The 22,057-nt window shown below is 41.3% G+C and overlaps 1 protein-coding gene across 1 annotated transcript; it reads left to right on the top strand.

Moving 5' to 3' along the window:
- Positions 1 to 21,085: 21,085 nt before the first annotated feature.
- Positions 21,086 to 21,856, top strand: LOC113754810. Its single transcript, XM_027299060.1, has one exon. The coding sequence runs from the start codon at positions 21,086 to 21,088 to the stop codon at positions 21,854 to 21,856; it is 771 nt and encodes a 256-aa protein (XP_027154861.1).
- Positions 21,857 to 22,057: the final 201 nt, after the last annotated feature.

The following is a 22,057-nucleotide window of genomic DNA, read 5'->3' as shown; positions in this document are numbered from 1 at the left end:
CTTCACTTTCTGCCTTGGTATCATCGACGAGAGAAACCAGAGAGAGAGCCGTGCGAGCTTCGGTACTTGAACTGTCCAAGGGAGGGTGAGAGCAGGAGACAATTGCGTGAGCTTCATTACTTTCTCCATCATCCGAGAGCTGCCATTTTATTCTTCACCTCAACCAGCCGTGCTCAATTCAACCACAATCACTACAACTGCAACCACTGAACTCAGACCAACCAACCCTGCGTGCGTGAGCAAAGCCGAGAGGAGGAAAATTTTGCAGCTGCTTGTCGTGTGAGCTAAGTCTTAAGCTGAGAATAGAGTTTGATGCTTGCTTGGAGCTTGGTTCCCTCTGTTTGACATGAAACCCAGAAATTTGCAGCTTAAGAAACCAGCGAAAGAAAAGGAGGTTTCTGCTAAGAATGTATGAACTGCCGAACCTTTTGCCTAGAATTCTCCAGCCTTTGCATGATTTTTCTTCTATGTTTTGGTTGGTTTGAATGATAAAATGGTTGTTATGAGGCTTGGATTGGTTTTGAGTGTTTGTGTCTAAACATACTTGAGCTGGAATTGAATCTTGCTAGCCAAAAGTTTCTTGGAGCTGCAAAAGTTGTCGAATGAAAAGTGCAGCAGAAAACAAGAAAATTCTGAATTTTCTTTGTATGTAGCATTGCCGGAACTTGCAGGATTGCATTTTAGTTATGGGCCTTGTTTCTTAGTTTCACGACATTATTTTGATCAAAAATTGTGTTTTCAGAGCAAGCTGCGTTTGAAATTTGTTTTGGCTGCTGAAATCTTAAGGGCAAAGTGTTGAAGAAATTTGTTTTTCTTTGTGGATAGCATGAAGTTGCATTAGCTTTCATGTCTTTGATTCATGTAACAGGCCACAAGAACCTGGGTTTTATTCATCCAATTTGCTAGTTAAATCTTGTGCAAAATGATTGACGAAGTTGCATGTTTTGATCCAAAGCATCAAGGAAAATGGCGGCAAAGCTGCAACTGGAAAATTGCAGCACTTTACTCCTTTCTTTGGTTGATATTTCTTGTATCTCTAGTAGCCACCGATCCAGATTTTCTGTTTTAGTCTTGTAATGAAACTGTCACTCGAATTGGTTGATGATTAGGAGTGATGTTTTGTGGTTGTTGATGTTTGTTTGGTGATGCATTTGGTTAATAATGAAATACAGCATATCATATAGGAAAGGAAACCAGAATTGCAGAAGGCCTTCTACGTGGTTGCATGGTTTTTGCATGAAGCTAACTTCAAAAATTGCACTTTGACCCCCTAAGTTCCCCTTTGTTGCACTGTGACCCAATTATGCTTTAATTTCTTGCAATTGAGTCCTAAAGTATTTGCAATCTGAACCATGACTTGACCTTTTCATCACTCTTGAACCTTTAAAGTTCTTAAATGTTCTAATTGGGCTCACATGACTGATTAACGTTTGCAATTGGATCCCTTTTATGTGATTTTACCTTGATATGTTTTTTTTTACATAAATTGTGAACAATCTTAATAGATTTCTAGGATAAAATCATGAAAGCTTAATAACTTGGAGGCATTTATGGTCTTGGTTTCGTTTGATTTAAGTTTTTGCTTAGATAATATTGTTTTTTAACTTTGATAAATAATTTGCCATTTCTTTTGTCATGATTTTTGCATTTTGACTGTGAGGGATTCCACCTTAGACCATCCATTTTAGCACTCCACTTCAGATTCTTGGGACCTTTTTTTATTTGAGATCGAGTTTTGCTTGCACGTGCATGATCTATTCCATACTTGATTTTCGTTCCGTGATTAATTTTCATTTTTGTGTTTAATGGTTGTTTCATGTGATCATTTGATAATTTAAGTGGTACCTTGACCCGTTTATTATTTTGGAGGGTAAATTAGTAATTTCACTTCATTAGGGCGTCAATTCAAGGGAGGTACACTCTATCCCTCATTTGCACTTCATTTGACCCTACGTGCTCCTACGTGTTATGTGAATATGCATGTCTATTTCGCTTTTCCTTCTTTTTCCTTAATTCCTTGCATTTATTTCATTTACTTTTACTTTTATTCAAGTATTCTTTTAATGGGGTATGTGTACACCTCTTGGCTTGTAATAGTTAGGGATTTAATCATTTTATTCCTTTTTCCTCTTTTAGATTGTAGTAAGGTTTCCCTAATGTAATAGATAAGTCTTGGAGGAGCATTCAATGAAGATCTATCGAAGACATGTGCCTAGCTAGCAAATGTAATAGTTAGGGCTTTAATTGTCTCATTTGTCTTGCATGCTTACGTGCTACGTGTTAATTTGCTTTATTAGGGCCTTGCATCTAGTCGAGCATGCTAAGTGTTATGTGCTATGTGTTTACGAGTGTTTGGCATGTCTACTTGCTTTCCATGGCCATGAATGAATGTGATGGATGAATGTACGTTTCCACTAGTCCAACGCTAGTCGGAATTCATAGAATGGGCTAGTCCAACGCTAGACCCTTAGGGATTTCCCCTCGTTAGTACATGTTTGCATGTTCATTACATGTCATGCATTTTTCTTAGTTTTATCATTTTGCATGCCCCTCTAATCCCTTCCCTCTCAATTTAGGTTTTGCATTTCATGCTAGTTTATAGGGGTTCATTTGCTTGAGAGTCCCCTTAAATATGGGATATAGACGAGTGTGGCTTTTTCTAAGCCTTAGCACGCTTGTATTCCCTCTATAAAAGGGCAAATTGAGTCACGATTTAGGTCTCCCCGTACCCAATATGCATGAATTCCCTAGGCTCATGCATTTTTAAATCCACTCTATCATTTTATACCCCCATCACATTTTCATTTTCTTTTCCCCCCATTTTGCACACGTGCACCTTTATGTTGCTTCACTTGCACACGAACACTTTTATCATCACTTGCACACATGTACTTCATATTATCATTTCACATACCGCACCTTGCCCACTCACGTGCACATTTTCACTTACATATTTATTGTCTTTTATTACTTTTTCAAACTCATGTCTTCACATTGCATACATGCATTCCATTCATTTGCATCCCACTCGCATTATTCGTGACTTCTTCAAAGGATCGTTATTGGGCTTCACAATCAATGAGATTGGCACCACTCAACCTTTGAAGAGAAATTTCCCCCAATACCCCTAGGTCTAGGGTTTGCATTCATGTAGTGCATCCAAATGTAATAAATTCTTTGGTTAAAACAAGAAAATCTTTGATTAAATCATGCAACTAGCTTTGGCTAGGTCAAAGGGGTGCCTTGGATTTTATCCTTGCCTTTCCCTTTGTCAAATGTGACTCCCGAACCTTTTTCTTTGGTTTACGTGGACTAGGAGTCGTTTAAAAGGGGTTTCTTACTACTTTTTCCTATTATTTCTTTAAAAATTCATTTTTTGGTGACTTGGTACACCTTAACTCATTACCAAGTGGCGACTCCAATTTTTATTTTTAAAAACCCTTTTTAAACTATAATTTTGGGTCAAATCGTCGCATTCTCAACCCCCCATTTAGACCCATTTTTTCTTTTAAATCACAATTCATTTTCCAATCAAAAAAAAATAAATTTTTTAAACCATTTATTTATTTATCAAAAAATGGGGCGCGACAATATGGGCTATTAAATTAAATTAAATTTGTAATGGCCATTTAAGCTGGGGTGGATTAATTGATTTATTAGTTCACCATGAACCCTTTGGGTTGACTCACTATTTAAGCCCAAGTTAAATGGATTTCTTAAGGCACAAGTGATCCAAAATGCAGGAAGGTTCTGAGGGTTTTGTTAGCCTACATATTTTGGCTATAAATAAAGGTATTTCCTCAAGGCAAAGATATGAGAAGAAAATCCCTAACATTCGGAGAAACTCTGTCAAATTCTCTCAAGAGCTTTTCCTTCTATCCAAGTCCAAATCAAGTCAAACAAATCCTCTTGCCATTGGTGTTGAAGACTTAAGAGTTCCAAGTGTTCGACGTCATCATCACGTCAATCATTTTCTACGCCGAAATTGTACGAAACACCCTTTCGATTGGAGAACAAGCTTTTCGGCCCTTCAATTGAAGCTATTCGAAAAGAAGAATCAGGAGATTAATTTCTTTGATTCAAGAATTTTCAGAGATTGCAAGCTACTTATTATTTAATTTAATAAATTTGATATTTATGCAAGTTTTTTTGTCTCTTATTTTAGGCAACAAAATTCGTGCATACAAATTTTTGGCACGCCCGGTGGGACCATTTCTGCCTCTCATCTCTTTTCTTCCAACAACTTACCAGTCTCAAAATTCAATGGAGTTCAAGAAGGTGAACTTTTCTCTTGAAGGCTTAGTTGTCGATATCTCAACAATTCAAGAGACGCAGTATACTGCACCTCTGACAAGGAGCAAGGCCAAGAAGTTAGCAGAAAGGGCTAAGGCGAACGTTTTGACTGAAGAAACAAACCTCAAGATGTTTCCCAACAAGAAAGGAGCCCATGATGAATCCATTGATAGCCCAAGTGATTCTGCTGCTTCTGTGGTGATGGCCGTCATGATGACCAATACCACAACTATGGAAGACCAGATTTTGAATCTAGCCAAAATTTTCGAAGGGCTAGTAATGCATGCGCAAAGTCAAGATGCCAAGATAGTCAAATTAATGGCTATGGTGGAAAATATAGGCGAAAATAGCCTTAGTATGTCCAAACAGAAATCTAAAGTGCAAGATGAAGGTGACTCATCATCAAGAGAGAAGGAGAAAGAGGATGCGAAGTCACAAGCCACGAAGGAATTTTCAATCTCCCCTGATGGCACCGTTCATGTTGATAATTTGAAGGAATTTATCGAAAGTGCAATCAAGGACAAGATTGGTGGAAGCGCCAAGTCATATAGTGATTACACTAAACCTTACACCGCTAGAGTGGAAGGTTTGAAGATGCCTGTAGGATATCAACCTCCAAAATTTTAACAATTTGATAGCAAGGGTAATCCTAAGCAACATATTGCACACTTCGTGGAAACCTGCAACAATGCAGGCACTGATGGTGACTTGCTCGTTAAGCAGTTTGTTCGCTCGCTGAAGGGCAATGCCTTTGATTGGTATACAGATCTGGAGTCTAGAACCATTGACAGTTGGGAGCAGCTAGAACATGAATTTCTTAGTCGCTTCTATAGCACAAAAAGAACTGTCAGCATGACTGAACTCTCTAATACACGCCAATGGAAGAATGAACCTGTCATTGATTTCATCGACTGTTGGAGGAATCTAAACTTAAATTGCAAAGATCGAATTTCTGAATCTTTCGCGATCGAGATGTGTATTCAAGGTACGCACTAGGGATTCAGATACATCTTACAAGGTGTACAACCAGAATTGTTTGATGAATTGTCCACTGTGAGAACCCATAATTGCCCTAATAATTTTCCTAGGGTTTTTCCCCTTTAATTGCATGTTTTCTGCATTTTCTGGCCTAGGAATATTTTCTTGGTGGAGTTTATGAGTAAGTATAGTTTTTAGATGATTTTTCTAGCATTGGGTAGTTTTTGAAAAATTACGGATCGATTATGGACGTGGGCCCCACTAGTGTAAAAAGTTTGAAAAAATTCGGCCAATAAGGTTAAGTTTCGGATACTGTGTAAAATTTATCGGGTGTTCAGAGATAAGTAGAGGAGTGTGAGGTGATTGATGTGAGAGGTGACCAAAGGATAGAAATGCATTTACTAGTGTGCCAAGTGTCATTTTTCCATTGGGTGGACTTTATGACTTACTATTCATGTTTTTGACCTTTTGACTAAGTGGTTAAATATCTAAAAATTACCTAAAAAATTCATTATTTTCACTCCTTGGTGGCCGACTTCCTCAAGCTCAAGAAGGAAGAGAATTGCTTCAAATTTCAAGCTTCCATTTAGCTCAATCTTCCAAACCAATTGCATCAACTAGTTTCTACTCCATAAAAGCTTTCCATTAGGTGCTAGTGAGTTGCTTAGTGAAGTTTTTTGGAGGAGATAAGGTGGTCTACCACTTCCTCTCTCTTGTTTACTTGGTAAGTAGTGATTGACTATCCTCTTACACCTAATGATGTTGAATTTATGCCTAATGGTGGCTATTGTGTTAGAAATTGTGGTTTATTTCTTGGTTTGAAGTGATTTGGTTAAGTTTTTATTTTTTGAGGAATTTTCTGGTTTTATGTGATCTTGATGGTGTGGTTGTTTTTGATGGTTGGTAATAAGGGGCTATGGCTCTAGTAGGTGCATATGATAGGAAATTGCAATCAATTTTGGGTTTGGATTGAAATGAGAAAAGTTAGGGTTGATAACCCCCAATTCTGTCCGGTTTTGGATCATAGGGTTAGAGGCCGAATTGGACTTTGCTCAAAACATGAAAGTTGTAGGTATTGATGAGTTTGAAGTGCCTACAAAATTTCAGGGCATTTGGAGTAGTGTAGAGTGAGTTATACCGTTTTTACTGTTGCTGTTCTGGGTGATCAGAATGTGCGAACTGTGATTGTAATCGTCTGTTTTGACTGGAATTGGTTTGGATTTTATTGTTTGTGTCTTCTTATGAAATGTATATTGATGTCTTAGCTATCATATTCCTTTGGAATCAATGCATTTGGACCTGTATAGACTGAATTGGACTGATTACAGTTTTGTGTGATTTGGGAACCTGCAATTACGGTTCTGGGTTGGTTTTCTGTATTTTTGACCTAGTTGTGCTAGGATTTGGACTGAGTGGCCTTCTACATTGTTGTATCCCTGTCTCTTAGCTTCGCGATGGTGGGTCTTACACCCTCATCCGATGAGCGTAGCGCATTTTGTGCCATTACCGCATTTGGAAGCCAAAACCTGTTTTTGTTGTTGGGACAAATGAGTTCCATTTCTTGATTTTCTGGTTTGCTTATATACTTATATATGCATATGAAACCCTATTGGGGTTGTGTTGGGCTTGGCTTTATGACTCGTTATCGAGTCTTATGGTATTTGTTTACATGTTCTAGGACGTGACGTTAGTGCACGACGTACTAGGGACGACGGTGCATGAAACCTCACTTGCTTAATTGGTGAGTATACTACTCACTTGGATTTATAATGTGGCTTTGCTATATGTGATTGTGATGCCTTGAAGGCTTGTTTGGCTATTGGAAATGATTAGGGTGAGGGTGTACTTGACCGCCCTCATTCCTTTTATTCTTGTGACCGATTGTTTACCGTTTCACTGTATTACTGTACTGCTATATGAATTCTTGGATTTCATTCATGGAAATTGTTTGGGTGTTGGTTGGACAAGTATCCAACGGCCCTACTGTACTGAGCTCGACCCCGTTGGCATTCAATTGAATCGAGCCAGCGAGGGCTTGGTCGTGAACATTGACTAGCCACGGGGACTGAAATGGGAATCTTGTGGTAATGAGACCCTTGGTTCCGGTGTACTCGAGTATCACCTAAAGTTACTGCTTGGAGTGCGGGCCCGGTTGGGGTATGATGGGTGGAAGGAATGGAAGTGAAGTGAAGTCTACGGTTTGGTACTTTTAACATTGACGGAGGGTCAATGAGGTTGGATCAAGAATGTAAGCGTGGAAATGGACTCTTGAGAGCCGTCCGTATCCTTTTACCTATTTGTTTTGCTTCTTATTTGTATACTTGAAATGAACGGTTATGCTTAAGTGATCTTTGTTGCTTATGTGGTAGTAACTCACTGAGCTTTAGCTCACTCCGTTCCATTTATTTTCCTTATAGGAAAATGATCATTTTGGAAGATCATACTTGTTGGTTGTCAAATTGAGCCATGTATATGTCTATTTTGAATAGCTCTTTGCATGAAACCCTAATGTGTATTGGGTTCATCTTTTGATTGGCAAACCGAACATGTGTATCCATGATGAATAGCTTTTGACATGCCAATGTGGTTGTAAATATTGAATTTCAATGTATTTATGTCTGGTTGATGTTTGGTTGACTTTCGGATCGATTCGGCTTGTCCGAGCACGCTTTTACTTTCCCGAAACGTTTTAGATCGCGTGTATCTGCCCGTAGTCCTAGCGAGAGCTGGGCAGGCAGTCCGCTAACCCCTTTGGTTCACCTTAGGGGAAGGTGGGGCTGTCACAGGTGGTATCAGAGCCATATGCCGACAGTTGGGACTTTACGTCCTTCGTCTGGAAAAGCCCCGAGCCTCTCGTTCGTGAAGAGGCACGAGAGCGCGAGCTTAAGCGAGCTCGTAAGGTCAGGGGTCGCGCTAAGGCGATCCTTAATCTTTGTGACGATGGCCTTGAAGAGTGTAGCGACGAGGCTTCGTGTGCGGAGGCCGACCCTGGGGAGGAGTCTACCCCGTCGCCTGGGTCCCAGACCCCGGCAACTGACTAGGCCTTGACTTCTAGGTTTCTTTTGGGATAGTTGGTGGTTTTTGTATGTACATAGGGATAGGGATAGAGCCTTAGCTAATCGTTTTGGTCGTTAGATTAGCTACGTGTAAATCTCTTTTGATAAGGCCAATCCTCGGGGGATTTTCTATGTTTGTTTCTGACTTGCCTGTACTTGACTTGACTGATTATATATATGTGTGTGGCTTTTGGCTTGTATATATGTTAGTGATCATGTTTGCCGTGTATCAATATGTGTTAATGTGCAAGTTTTGAATGTTACGTACATGCCTGTTACTACTTTGGTTTAGTACTCTTGCCTAGACCAAGTAAAACTTATGGAAGGTACTCGGAGTGGTCGGGGACGTGGGCGCGGATCTAGACAACCCACACCAGTTAGGGGTACGGGGAAAACCTCGACTGGACCCGATCCTAAACCACAAGCCGACCCTAATGCGCAAATAGCTGCTGCTATGCAGCAAATGACAAACTTGCTCGCACAAGTCGTGCAGCAACAAGCCCAGAACCCAAACCCTAACCCTGGAAACCCCGGAAACCCTGGCCATCATGTCGAGAGCGAGGATAGAGCTCTCGAACGTTTCCAAAAGTTCGCTCCGCCAAAGTTTGTTGGGGGACCCGACCCGAACGTTGCTGAGAGATGGCTTGAAAAGATGGTTGACATATTTGCAGCCTTACACTACCCTGATGAACGGCAGGTGACGTTTGCCGTGTTTCAGCTTAAGGGGGCGGCCCGTTCCTGGTGGAACGTGATCCGACAGAAATGGGAACGGGAGCAGACGCCCAGGACTTGGGTGAACTTTATTCGAGAGTTCGATGCAAAGTTCTTCCCTCCTCTGGTCCAGGAGAGGAAGGAGGACGAGTTCATTAGACTCCGCCAAGGGACTCAAACTGTGGCGGAATACGAGAGTCAATTCACCCGTTTGTCCAAGTTTGCGCCTGAATTAATCATGACTGAGCAACGACGGATTAGGCGCTTTATTCAGGGTTTGAATGTTGAGATTCAGAAAGACCTCGCGGTGGCTCACATCACTGCGTTTAGCGAGGTTGTAGAAAAGGCCCAACGTGTTGAAAGTGCACGGTTACAGGTCCGGAACTTCCAGGCGAAGAAGCGTGGCTTTCCTGGAAGTAGTTCTGGACAGGGTGAGAAGAGTACTCCTACTAAATTTGGCCGAGGAACGGGAGGTGGTCGACAACCTGGTTCAGGTAGAGGGACTCCATTCAGGGGTGGCCAAACTGGGCGAGGACCGAGGGGAAACACTCAGAGTGGATCGGCTTCCGCACCTCGCGGTCCCTGCGGGCATTGCGGAAAGCCAAACCACACCGAAGATAACTGCTGGAGGAAACAGGGTAAATGTCTGCGATGTGGAAGCGCGGACCATCAATTGGCTACTTGCCCGTTCCTGAAACAAGATGGAAAGGGAAGCCAACCATCGCCGAGGACCAATACTGGACCAGCGAAGGGAGATGGGTCCAAACCGAAAGTGCCAGCTAGGGTGTACTCCTTAGAGCCCCATCAGGTCCCAGAGTCTTTGGAGGTCGTAGAAGGTACGATCCCTATTTTCCACCGCTTTGCCAAAGTTTTAATTGATCCTGGTGCCACTCATTCGTTTGTTAACCCTGATTTCATGTGTGGCATCGATATAAAACCTGCTAGTTTACCATATGACCTAGAAGTTAGTACACCCACGGGAAATCAACGTTTGGTGACTAGTATGGTTTATAGGGATTGTGATGTATGGGTAGGTGAAAAGAGATTCTTAGGAGACCTGATAAGCTTGTCCATTAAGGGGTACGACGTGATTCTGGGTATGGACTGGCTAGCCAGATATAACGCTCAACTGGATTGTAAAACGAAGGTGGTAGAATTTCGCATTCCTGGCGAGGCAACCTTAAGGTTGGATATAAGGGGTAGGTTAGCCTCATCTGCTTTAATTTCGGGCATTCGAGCTAGGAAACTGATAAGTAGAGGGGCGCAAGGATTTTTGGCCTTTTTGATTAACACCCCTACGGATAAGTTAAAAGTGGAAGACGTGGCCGTAGTGAGGGAATTTTCGGATGTATTCCCTGATGAGTTAGTAGCTTTACCTCCAGAACAGGAGATAGAATTCCAAATAGATCTGTTACCTGGAACCTCACCTATCTCAAAAACCCCTTACCGAATGGCGCCTGCGGAACTTAAGGAGCTTAAGTTGCAATTACAAGATCTTTTGGAGCGGGGATTCATTCATGAGAGTGGGTCTCCTTGGGGAGCTCCTGTCCTATTTGTGAAGAAAAAGGACGGAATCTTGAGGATGTGTATTGACTATCGGGGTCTGAATAATGTTACGATCAAGAATAAATATCCACTGCCCCACATCGACGAGTTGTTCGACCAGCTGCAAGGAGCAGTGGTCTTCTCCAAGTTGGACCTCCGACAAGGATATTATCAGTTGTTGATTAGAAAGGAGGATATACCGAAAACTGCTTTCAACTCGAGATATGGGCATTACGAGTTCGCCGTTATGCCATTTGGACTGACCAATGCTCCCGCCGCCTTTATGGACCTAATGCATAGGGTTTTCAAACCCTATCTAGACCGATTTGTCGTTGTGTTCATTGATGACATTTTGGTCTACTCTAAGACACGCGAGAAGCATGAGAAGCATTTGAGAGTGGTGTTGCAGACGTTAAGGGAACATCAGTTGTACACCAAGTTTAGTAAATGCGAGTTTTGGTTGGAAAAGGTAGCATTCCTAGGGCACGTGATCTCCCACGAAGGTATATCAGTGGACCCGGCAAAGGTAGAGGCCGTGACAAATTGGAAGAGACCAGAAACTCCCACGGAAATTCGTAGCTTTCTAGGGCTAGCTGGGTACTACCGCCGGTTCATTAAAGATTTCTCTAAACTAACAGGACCTTTAACTGACCTGACGAAGAAGCATGGTCGGTTCGTTTGGAACGCCCGATGCGAAACAAGTTTTCAGGAATTAAAGAGAGGATTGACCACGGCTCCGGTACTAGTCTTGCCAAATGGAGTGGACGGGTTCGCGGTGTATGCAGATGCGTCGCGAGAAGGCCTTGGGTGTGTTTTGATGCAGAACCGTAATGTAATTTCTTTTGCCTCTAGGAAGTTGAAGCTTCACGAGCAGAATTACCCGACCCACGATCTGGAACTCGCCGCGGTTGTGTTTGTTCTGAAAAAGTGGAGGCATTACCTATACGGGGTGACCTTCGAAGTGTACTCGGATCATAAAAGTCTTAGGTACCTTTTCTCCCAGAAGGAACTGAACATGAGGCAATGACGATGGATGGAATTTTTGGAAGATTACGACTGTACAATCAATTACCATCCGGGAAAGTCAAATGTGGTAGCCGATGCCTTGAGTCGTAAGGTGCAAGTAGCAGGATTGATGATTAAAGAATGGGATCTATTAGAATCCGTCTGTGAGTGGAGACCCTGTCTCGGGAGCCATAAGGTGCTATTTAGTAATGTTAGGGTGACCTCCACTCTACTGGAACGCATTAAAGAAGGGCAAAACGAAGATTTGATGGTAAAGAAGTGGAGAGAGAAAGTGGAGAAGGGAGAAACCACGGACTTCAATTTGAGTCCTGAGGGTATTTTGAAATATCGAAACCGAATAGTGGTACCGAAGGTCGAATTATTGAAAACGGAGATTCTGGAGGAAGCTCATCGGTCCAAGTATACAATCCATCCGGGCAGCAGCAAGATGTATCAGGACCTGAAGGGAACCTATTGGTGGGACAATATGAAGAGGGAAATCGCCCAGTACGTGCAAAAGTGTCTAATTTGCCAGCAGGTAAAAGCAGAGCATCAAAAACCATCGGGTCTGTTACAACCCTTGGAAATACCCGAGTGGAAGTGGGAAAACATCACAATGGACTTTGTTTCCGGTCTACCGAGGACGCAAAGAGGACACGATGCCGTTTGGGTGATCGTTGATCGCTTAACCAAGTCGGCCCATTTCTTGCCGGTGAATATGAAGTATTCCATGGACAAGTTGGCCCGACTGTACATGGACGAGATAGTAAGGCTACATGGTGTTCCTGTGAGTATTGTCTCCGACCGGGATCCGCGATTCGTATCTCGATTTTGGCAGAAGTTTTAAGAAACCTTGGGGACTAAACTCAATTTGAGCACGACCTATCACCCTCAGACGGATGGACAGTCAGAACGGACGATTCAAACTCTCGAGGACATGCTACGAACGTGCATTCTGGATTTCGGAGGCAACTGGGGTCAACACATGACCTTAGTAGAGTTTGCGTACAACAATAGCTTCCATTCGTCGATTCAGATGGCTCCATACGAAGCTCTCTACGGACGCAAGTGCCGCTCGCCGATTTACTGGGACGAAGTTGGCGAAAAGAAAGCACTGGACCCGGCAACTATTCCATGGATGGAAGAGGCTCAAGAGAAGGTCAAGATGATACGGTAACGACTTCAAACAGCTCAAAGTCGACAAAAGAGTTACGCAGATAATCGAAGAAAAGACTTGGAGTTTGAAGTTGGAGACCACGTATTTCTTAAGATCACACCCTTACGAAGTCTTACAGCGGGCAAAGGAAAGAAACTTCAACCACGGTACGTCGGACCCTACAAGATCCTGCAGAGAGTAGGAGCGGTCGCGTATCGATTGGAACTGCCATCCAGTCTTTCTCGCATCCACGATGTGTTTCACGTCTCAATGCTAAAGAAGTATCATCCCGACCCATCTCATGTATTACAACCGGAGGAGATTGAAGTAGACGAATCGCTTGCATACGAAGAGAAACCTGTCCAAGTGCTTGACCGAAAAGTCAAAGAGCTCAGAACCAAGCAGATTCCATTAGTAAAAGTGCTATGGAGAAACCATGGGATAGAGGAAGCTACTTGGGAAGTGGAAGAAGAAATGCGGAAGAAGTATCCAAACCTGTTTGGGAGTTAAGGTGAGAAATTTCGAGGACGAAATTCTTTTAAGGGGGAGAGAGTGTGAGAACCCATAATTGCCCTAATAATTTTCCTAGGGTTTTTCCCCTTTAATTGCATGTTTTCTGCATTTTCTGGCCTAGGAATATTTTCTTGGTGGATTTTATGAGTAATTATAGTTTTTAGATGATTTTTCTAGCATTGGGTAGTTTTTGAAAAATTACGGATCGATTATGGACGTGGGCCCCACTAGTGCAAAAAGTTCGGAAAAATTCGGCCAATAAGGTTAAGTTTCGGATACTACGTAAAATTTATCGGGTGTTAAGAGATAAGTAGAGGAGTGTGAGGTGATTGATGTGAGAGGTGACCAAAGGATAGAAATGCATTTACTAGTGTGCCAAGTGTCATTTTTCCATTGGGTGGACTTTATGACTTACTATTCATGTTTTTGACCTTTTGACTAAGTGGTTAAATATCTAAAAATTACCTCAAAAATTCATTATTTTCACTCCTTGGTGGCCGACTTCCTCAAGCTCAAGAAGGAAGAGAATTGCTTCAAATTTCAAGCTTCCATTTAGCTCAATCTTCCAAACCAATTGCATCAACTAGTTTCTACTCCATAAAAGCTTTCCATTAGGTGCTAGTGAGTTGCTTAGTGAAGTTTTTTGGAGGAGCTAAGGTGGTCTACCACTTCCTCTCTCTTGTTTACTTGGTAAGTAGTGATTGACTATCCTCTTACACCTAATGATGTTGAATTTATGCCTAATGGTGGCTATTGTGTTAGAAATTGTGGTTTATTTCTTGGTTTGAAGTGATTTGGTTAAGTTTTTATTTTTTGAGGAATTTTCTGGTTTTATGTGATCTTGATGGTGTGGTTGTTTTTGATGGTTGGTAATAAGGGGCTATGGCTCTAGTAGGTGCATATGATAGGAAATTGCAATCAATTTTGGGTTTGGATTGAAATGAGAAAAGTTAGGGTTGATAACCCCCAATTCTGTCCGGTTTTGGATCATAGTGTTAGAGGCCGAATTGGACTTTGATCAAAACATGAAAGGTTGTAGGTATTGATGAGTTTGAAGTGCCTGAAAAATTTCAGGGCATTTGGAGTAGTGTAGAGTGAGTTATGCCGTTTTTACTGTTGCTGTTCTGGGTGATCAGAATGTGCGAACTGTGATTGTAATCGTCTGTTTTGACTGGAATTGGTTTGGATTTTGTTGTTGGTGTCTTCTGATGAAATGTAGCTTGATGTCTTAGCTATCATATTCCTTTGGAATCAATGCTTTTGGACCTGTGTAGACTGAGTTGGACGAATTACAGCATTGTGTGATTTGGGAACCTGCAATTACGGTTCTGGTTGGTTTTCTGCATTTTTGACCTAGTTGTGCTAGGATTTGGACTGAGTGGCCTTCTACATTGTTGTAGCCCTGTCTCTTAGCTTCGCGATGGTGGGTCTTATACCCTCATCCGATGAGCGTAGCGCATTTTGTGCCATTACCGCATTTGGAAGCCAAAACCTGTTTTTGTTGTTGGGACAAATGAGTTCCATTTCTTGATTTTCTGGTTTGCTTATATACTTATATATGCATATGAAACCCTATTGGGGTTGTGTTGGGCTTGGCTTTATGACTCGTTATCGAGTCTTATGGTATTTGTTTACATGTTCTAGGACGTGACGTTAGTGCACGACGTACTAGGGACGACGGTGCATGAAACCTCACTTGCTTAATTGGTGAGTATACTACTCACTTGGATTTATAATGTGGCTTTGCTATATGTGATTGTGATGCCTTGAAGGCTTGTTTGGCTATTGGAAATGATTAGGGTGAGGGTGTACTTGACCGCCCTCATTCCTTTTATTCTTGTGACCGATTGTTTACCGTTTCACTGTATTACTGTACTGCTATATGAATTCTTGGATTTCATTCATGGAAATTGTTTGGGTGTTGGTTGGACAAGTATCCAACGGCCCTACTGTACTGAGCTCGACCCCGTTGGCATTCAATTGAATCGAGCCAGCGAGGGCTTGGTCGTGAACATTGACTAGCCACGGGGACTGAAATGGGAATCTTGTGGTAATGAGACCCTTGGTTCCGGTGTACTCGAGTATCACCTAAAGTTACTGCTTGGAGTGCGGGCCCGGTTGGGGTATGATGGGTGGAAGGAATGGAAGTGAAGTGAAGTCTACGGTTTGGTACTTTTAACATTGACGGAGGGTCAATGAGGTTGGATCAAGAATGTAAGCGTGGAAATGGACTCTTGAGAGCCGTCCGTATCCTTTTACCTATTTGTTTTGCTTCTTATTTGTATACTTGAAATGAACGGTTATGCTTAAGTGATCTTTGTTGCTTATGTGGTAGTAACTCACTGAGCTTTAGCTCACTCCGTTCCATTTGTTTTCCTTACAGGAAAATGATCATTTTGGAAGATCATACTTGTTGGTTGTCAAATTGAGCCATGTATATGTCTATTTTGAATAGCTCTTTGCATGAAACCCTAATGTGTATTGGGTTCATCTTTTGATTGGCAAACCGAACATGTGTATCCATGATGAATAGCTTTTGACATGCCAATGTGGTTGTAAATATTGAATTTCAATGTATTTATGTCTGGTTGATGTTTGGTTGACTTTCGGATCAATTCGGCTTGTCCGAGCGCGCTTTTACTTTCCCGAAACGTTTTAGATCGCGTGTATCTGCCCGTAGTCCTGGCGAGAGCTGGGCAGGCAGTCCGCTAACCCCTTTGGTTCGCCTTAGGGGAAGGTGGGGCTGTCACATCCACAAAAGCCCATAAGTTAGAAATTAATCTTGATGGACAAGAACCGCCAGTTTCTGACCCTCACAAGGCTAAAGAGAGATAAGAAGCGAGGAAAGGGGGCAAGCCACCAATCAAAAATGAGAAGAATGAGGCTATGGTTACAAGTATAACACCTTTTAAGATCGTTTCCAAAACTGTCAGGAGAGAAGACAGGAAGATCAATACGCATCAAGAGCAAGGAAAGAGAAAGCCGACTCTCAAGGAGATGCAAGACAAAGAGTACCCTTTCCTTGATTCTGATGTCTCTAGTATGTTTGACGATCTGTTAAGTATAAATTTGATCACGCTTCCTGAGATGAAGCGACCTGATGAGGCCAGGAACACTGACGATCCAAATTACTGTAAGTATCACCGATTGGTTAGGCATCCCATTCAAAGATACTTTGTCTTCAAAGATAAAATAAAAGAGTTAGCGAGACAAGGAAAAGTTCTCCTTGAAGAAGACAAAGCGAGTGTGAATCAAACGTCCATTAGTTTTCTGCAGTCCGTGGAGGTTAAAAGGGTCAGGGTACCTGTATCGCCAACAATTCAATTTTGATCATTGGATCCCATGGAAATCAAACAAGAAGGTGCTCCTTCAACTATTCAAGAACATGCATATGAAGATAAGAAGGCATTACAACCCGATATGGATGATGAAGGTGGACTTTAGTCACGCGAAGAAGGAGGCGACATTCCCGTCCATCTAGTAAGGCAAACAAGACCTTAACAAGAAGTATGGTGATCTGAAAGGGGAAAGGGAAGGACGTAAAGAAAAATAATGACTGTCATAATCTTCAAGGAGGTCAAATCTTCAAGCAAAAGTCGCAAACTCCTGTCACTTTAAAGGAATTCATGCCTAAAGAATTCTTTGAGGTTGATGTGGTCGCAAGTCATGCAACACGCATAAATCATATCGAAGAACAAAAGGATAATACTCACGAATCTCTCTGTGAGATAACCCGTGTGCCTACCGGCAATGAAGAAGGTCATGTGCCTATCGGCAATGAAGAGGTGAATATCACAAGTCTTTTACTAGTGAAGACTTGTTACTTGGGTGAACACCGCATAACCGCCTTTTGTTTGTGACTAGTTATGCGAAGGAGCAACAAGTGAATAGAATTTTGATAGAAGGAGGTTCTGCAGTCAATATTCTTCCTTTAAAAACTCTAAAGGAACTTAGCATCCCTGTTGATAAACTCTCCAATAACCGACTGATGATTCAAAGTTTCAATCAAGGAGGGCAAAGAGCTCTTGGATCACTAAGTTTGGAAATGGTTATTGATGACATGTCGTCTAGAGCACTGTTGTACGTGATAGATGCTAAAATCACATACAATGTGCTATTAGGAAGGCCTTGGATTCATAAAAATGGAGTTGTACCATCAACTCTTCATCAATGTTTCAAGTACTGTCAAAATGGGATAGCAAGAAGTGTGAAAGCCGATGATAATCCTTTCACTGAGGCAGAAGCGTATATCGCTGATGCCAAATTTTACATCAAAAGGCACAATGCGAAGGATAAGTCTGAACAACCTCTATCTGTGGATAAAATCCAGAATCCCGAATCTCCAAATGCAAAATGGGAGAAAGTGATGATTTCGAAATCAAAAGAGGAAGTTCATGAAGAAACTGTTGTTTCATTGCCAAACAATGAATTAGTTGTCTTTCGCTGCCCTCTCAAGTTAAGAATGGAACAGGGACAGTCACCTGCAATTCAGCATGAAACTCTAAAAGATTTGACTCTTCCGGTAGCTCATCTTGATACAAAGAAGGCGTCATCTCCTCAACTTAAAAGGTCTAACCTTTTAAGCAAAGAATCTGAAGTCGAACAAGACACCATACCAAAGTCAAGAACCAAAGAAAGTTTTGATCCTATTGCTTATAAGCTTCTCGCTAAGGCTAGATACGATCTCAAAGAATCTGCGGTGTTAAATGTTCCATCCTGTTAATCTACTAGTGACATGATTTATGGGTTGAATCCTACCGAAAAGATATTGAAGGAAAAAGAATAAGCTGTTGAAAATCCCAAATTTGGCCTTGGCTATTCCTCTCCTATACCAATCTGCATCAAGATCAATAGAGTTAGTAGCCAATATATTGCTGTAGAGGATGAGTTTTCTCAAATAGCACATAAATTTCAAGTTTTTCACGAAAAGGAAAATAATGCTCCACGGGTATCTATTTTTAAGAGGTTAAGACCACAAAAAAGACAAAATCCTCAAAACTCTCATAAGAGTAAAGGGAAAATAACAAAGTCATTGTAAAATCTTGAAGAACCTTCTGGTTGTCCTCATAAATTTGGTAGCATCATTCTTTCGAGAATGAGAAGATGCACAGACCTTGTAATAAAGTATGGAACTAAGTTGAGGGTCAGGAAGCATACCGTGGTGTACATAAGACCAAAAGAGGATGATGAAGAGAATGTTGTTTCATGCAATCATATAACCCAAATTGACGGTGACTCTCCTGAAGAAGAAGAAGATGCTGAAGACGCTCCACCTGAATTGGAAGAAGGTGTTAAGGCCACTGTGGATGATCTAAAGGAAATCAATCTTGGTACTTCAGAGGACCCGGGTCCAATATGCATAAGTGCTTTATTGAGCCCTGACGAAGAGAAGGCATACATTGAACTCTTGCGGGAGTATCAAGATGTTTCTGCATGGACTTATAAAGAAATGCCGGGTTTAAACCCAAAAGTGGCCATCCACCATTTGGCTGTTAAAAATGGAGTTCGACCTGTAAAACAAGCACAACGGCGACTTAGACCCGATTTGATTCCTTTGATTGAAATTGAACTCAATAAATTCATCGAAGTTGGGTTTATTCGTGAGGTTAAATATGCTACATAGATTTCAAGTATTGTACCAGTGCGTAAGAAGAATGGGCAAATTCGCATCTGCATCGATTTCAGGGATCTTAACAATGCTTGTCCCAAAGATGACTTTCCTTTACCTATCGCCGAACTCATGATTGATGCAACTGTTGGACATGAGATTTTGTCATTTATAGATAGATCTTCTGGTTACAATGCAAATTCGAATGGCCACCTGAGGATGAAGAGCTCACTGCATTTCGCACGTCCTAAGGCGTAAATTTATTGTTATAAAGTAATGCCATTTGACTTAAAAATGCTGGAGCTACCTATCAAAGAGCAATGTAAAATATTTTTAACGACATGTTTCATGAAAATGTCGAATATTATGTGGATGATTTGGTTGTTAAGTCAAAAGAAAGAAGTAATCACTTAAGGAATTTGAGACAAGTCTTTGATCGGTTGAGAAGATATCAACTCAAAATGAATCCCCTTAAATGTGCATTTGGAGTCACATCGGAAAAATTTCTTGGTTTTGTTGTTCGTCATTTAGGCATTGAAATTGACAGGGCCAAGATTGATGCTATATTAAGGATGCCTGAACCTCGTGATATTCATGAATTAAAGAGCCTTCAAGGACGGTTAGCATATCTGCGGAGATTCATTTCAAATTTGGCATGAAGGTGTCAACCATTTAGTCGCCTTATAAAGAAAAGTGTGTCGTTTCAGTGGGATAAGACATGCAGTAATGCGTTCAATAGCATTAAGTCTTATCTCATGAAAGCACCTGTGTTGGCTGCACCTATTCATGGAAAGCCATTACTCCTTTATATTGCTGTCCAAGAACGGTCAGTGGGGGCATTGCTCGCTCAAGAAAATAATAAAGGAAAAGAGGTTGCCCTTTATTATTTAAGCAGAATGATGACCCCCAACGAACTAAACTACTCACCAATTGAAAAGTTGTGTTTATCTCTTATTTTTGCAATACAAAAGTTAAAACACTACTTTCAACCGCATAGTATGAAACTCATTTCCAGGGCGAATCCCATAAAATATGTGATGAACAGGCCAGTATTATCCGACCGTTTAGTTAGATGGTATCTTCAGCTCCAACAATTTGAGATTATTTATGTGTCTCAAAAAGCTGTGAAATGACAAATTCTGACAGATTTTCTTACTGATCACCCGATACTTGCTGAATGGGAGCTAAGTGATGACCTATCATATGAGAATGTACTCCTTATTGAGATTCGTCCACCATGAAAAATGTATTTTGATGCTACTGCTCATCATCATGAAGTTGGAGCGGGATTGTATGCGTGACTCCTGATGGAGGAATATTGTTATACTCTTTTACTCTAAATCAACATTGTTCAAACAATATCACTGAGTACCAAGCTCTCATACTCGGGTTTGAAATAGCTGTTGACATGGAGCAGTTGAAACTTCAAATCTATGGTGACTCTCAATTGGTGGTTAACCAACTCTTGGGAAGTTATGAAGTCAAAAAGTCAAAATCAATTCCGTATCACAAATATGAAACGCGATTTATGAGGCGGCTTGGAGGTGTAAGTATTAAACATGTTCCTAGAAGGAAAAATAAGTAAGCTGATGCATTCGCTGCGCTAGTCTCTTCACTTACCATGCCGAATCATGAGATACAAGTTTGTGTATGCTAAAAGTGGGTAGTTCCATCACTAATTGATGATGAAGATATTGAAAGATGCGACGCTCATGTGGTCTCAACCTATGAAATTGACAAAGAAAATTGGAGACAACCCTTCGTTGATTATCTCAAATATCAAAAATTACCTGAGAAGCAACGTAGGAGAACTGACATTCGTCGTCGTGCCCCTCATTTTATCTTGTACAAGGATACGCTGTACCGAAAATCATTTGAATGTATACTATTGCACTATCTGAGCGAAGACGAGGCATATCGGACAATGCACGAAGCACATTCTGGAATATGTGGAGCTCATCAATCCGGTCCCAAGTTACATTTTCGGATTAAAAGGATGGGCTACTATTGGCCTACTATGGTCAAAGATTGCATAGAATATGCTCAAAGATGTTAAACTTGTCAGTTTCACGTAAATTACATTCATCAACCACCTGAGCCGTTACACCCGACCATTGTTTCTTGGCCTTTCGATGCTTGGGGTCTTGATGTTGTGGGACCATTACCAAAGTCGTCCGGTCAATACATATATATATTGATTGCGACCGACTACTTTTCTAAATGGCTGAAGCCATACCGCTCAAACAAGTTAGAAAGGAAGATGTGGTGAATTTTATTCGTGTGAATATTATTTACCGTTATGGAGTTCCCCGGTACATTATCACTGATAATGGAAAATCCTTCTCCAATAGCTTGATGGATAAATTGTGCGAGAAATTTAATCTCAAGCAACGCAAGTCCTCCATGTATAATGCCCCCGCCAATGACCTCGCAGAGGCATTCAACAAAACTTTGTGTAACTTGTTGAAGAAAGTGGTGGCCAAATCAAAGAAGGATTGGCACGAAAGGATAGGTGAAACTCTTTGGCCTTATCGCACTACATACCGAACTACAACGCAAGGCACATCATATGCCTTAATCTATGGTGTAGAAGCTGTTCTGCCCCTTGAGCAACAAATTCCTTCTTTGAGAATTGCTATTCAGGAAGGGCTCACGGAGGAAGAAAATATTCGCCTGCGCCTTGAAGAATTGAAAGGTTTAGATGAAAAGAAATTGGAGGCCCAACAAAATCTCGAATGCTATCATGCCCGTCTCTCTAGAGTTTTTTATAAGAAAGTTCGGAGCCGCTCCTTTCAAATCGGGGACATGGTACTTGCCGTTCGAAAGCTAATAGTTATGACCCATCGTACTAAAGACAAATTCGTCTCTAAATGGGATGGACCATACGTTGTTCGAGAAATCTACACGAATGGCGCGTACAAACTAGTGGACAAAGATGACGTAAAAGTTGGTCCTATAAATGGAAAATTCATGAAGTTATACATGCCATAGAAAAAAAATGAAGTACTCCATGACGCATGAGTCTAAACTGCATGTTGCTCTAAACCCACATGAGCTAAAACTATGGATAACAACCACCAATAGTGTAGCACGTGGTTAAATTGCTGAAACACTCCACCAAATCTAAGGTAGTAAACAAAATAATACTCCTGATCCACAAGAGTTTAAACTGTGAACGGTAGGAATTACGTG

Source organism: Coffea eugenioides, unplaced genomic scaffold (genome assembly GCF_003713205.1).
Source record: "Coffea eugenioides isolate CCC68of unplaced genomic scaffold, Ceug_1.0 ScVebR1_1070;HRSCAF=1860, whole genome shotgun sequence".
NCBI lineage: Eukaryota > Viridiplantae > Streptophyta > Magnoliopsida > Gentianales > Rubiaceae > Coffea > Coffea eugenioides.
Note: the sequence above shows the minus strand (reverse complement) of the source record. Positions and strands in the feature narration are given on the sequence as shown.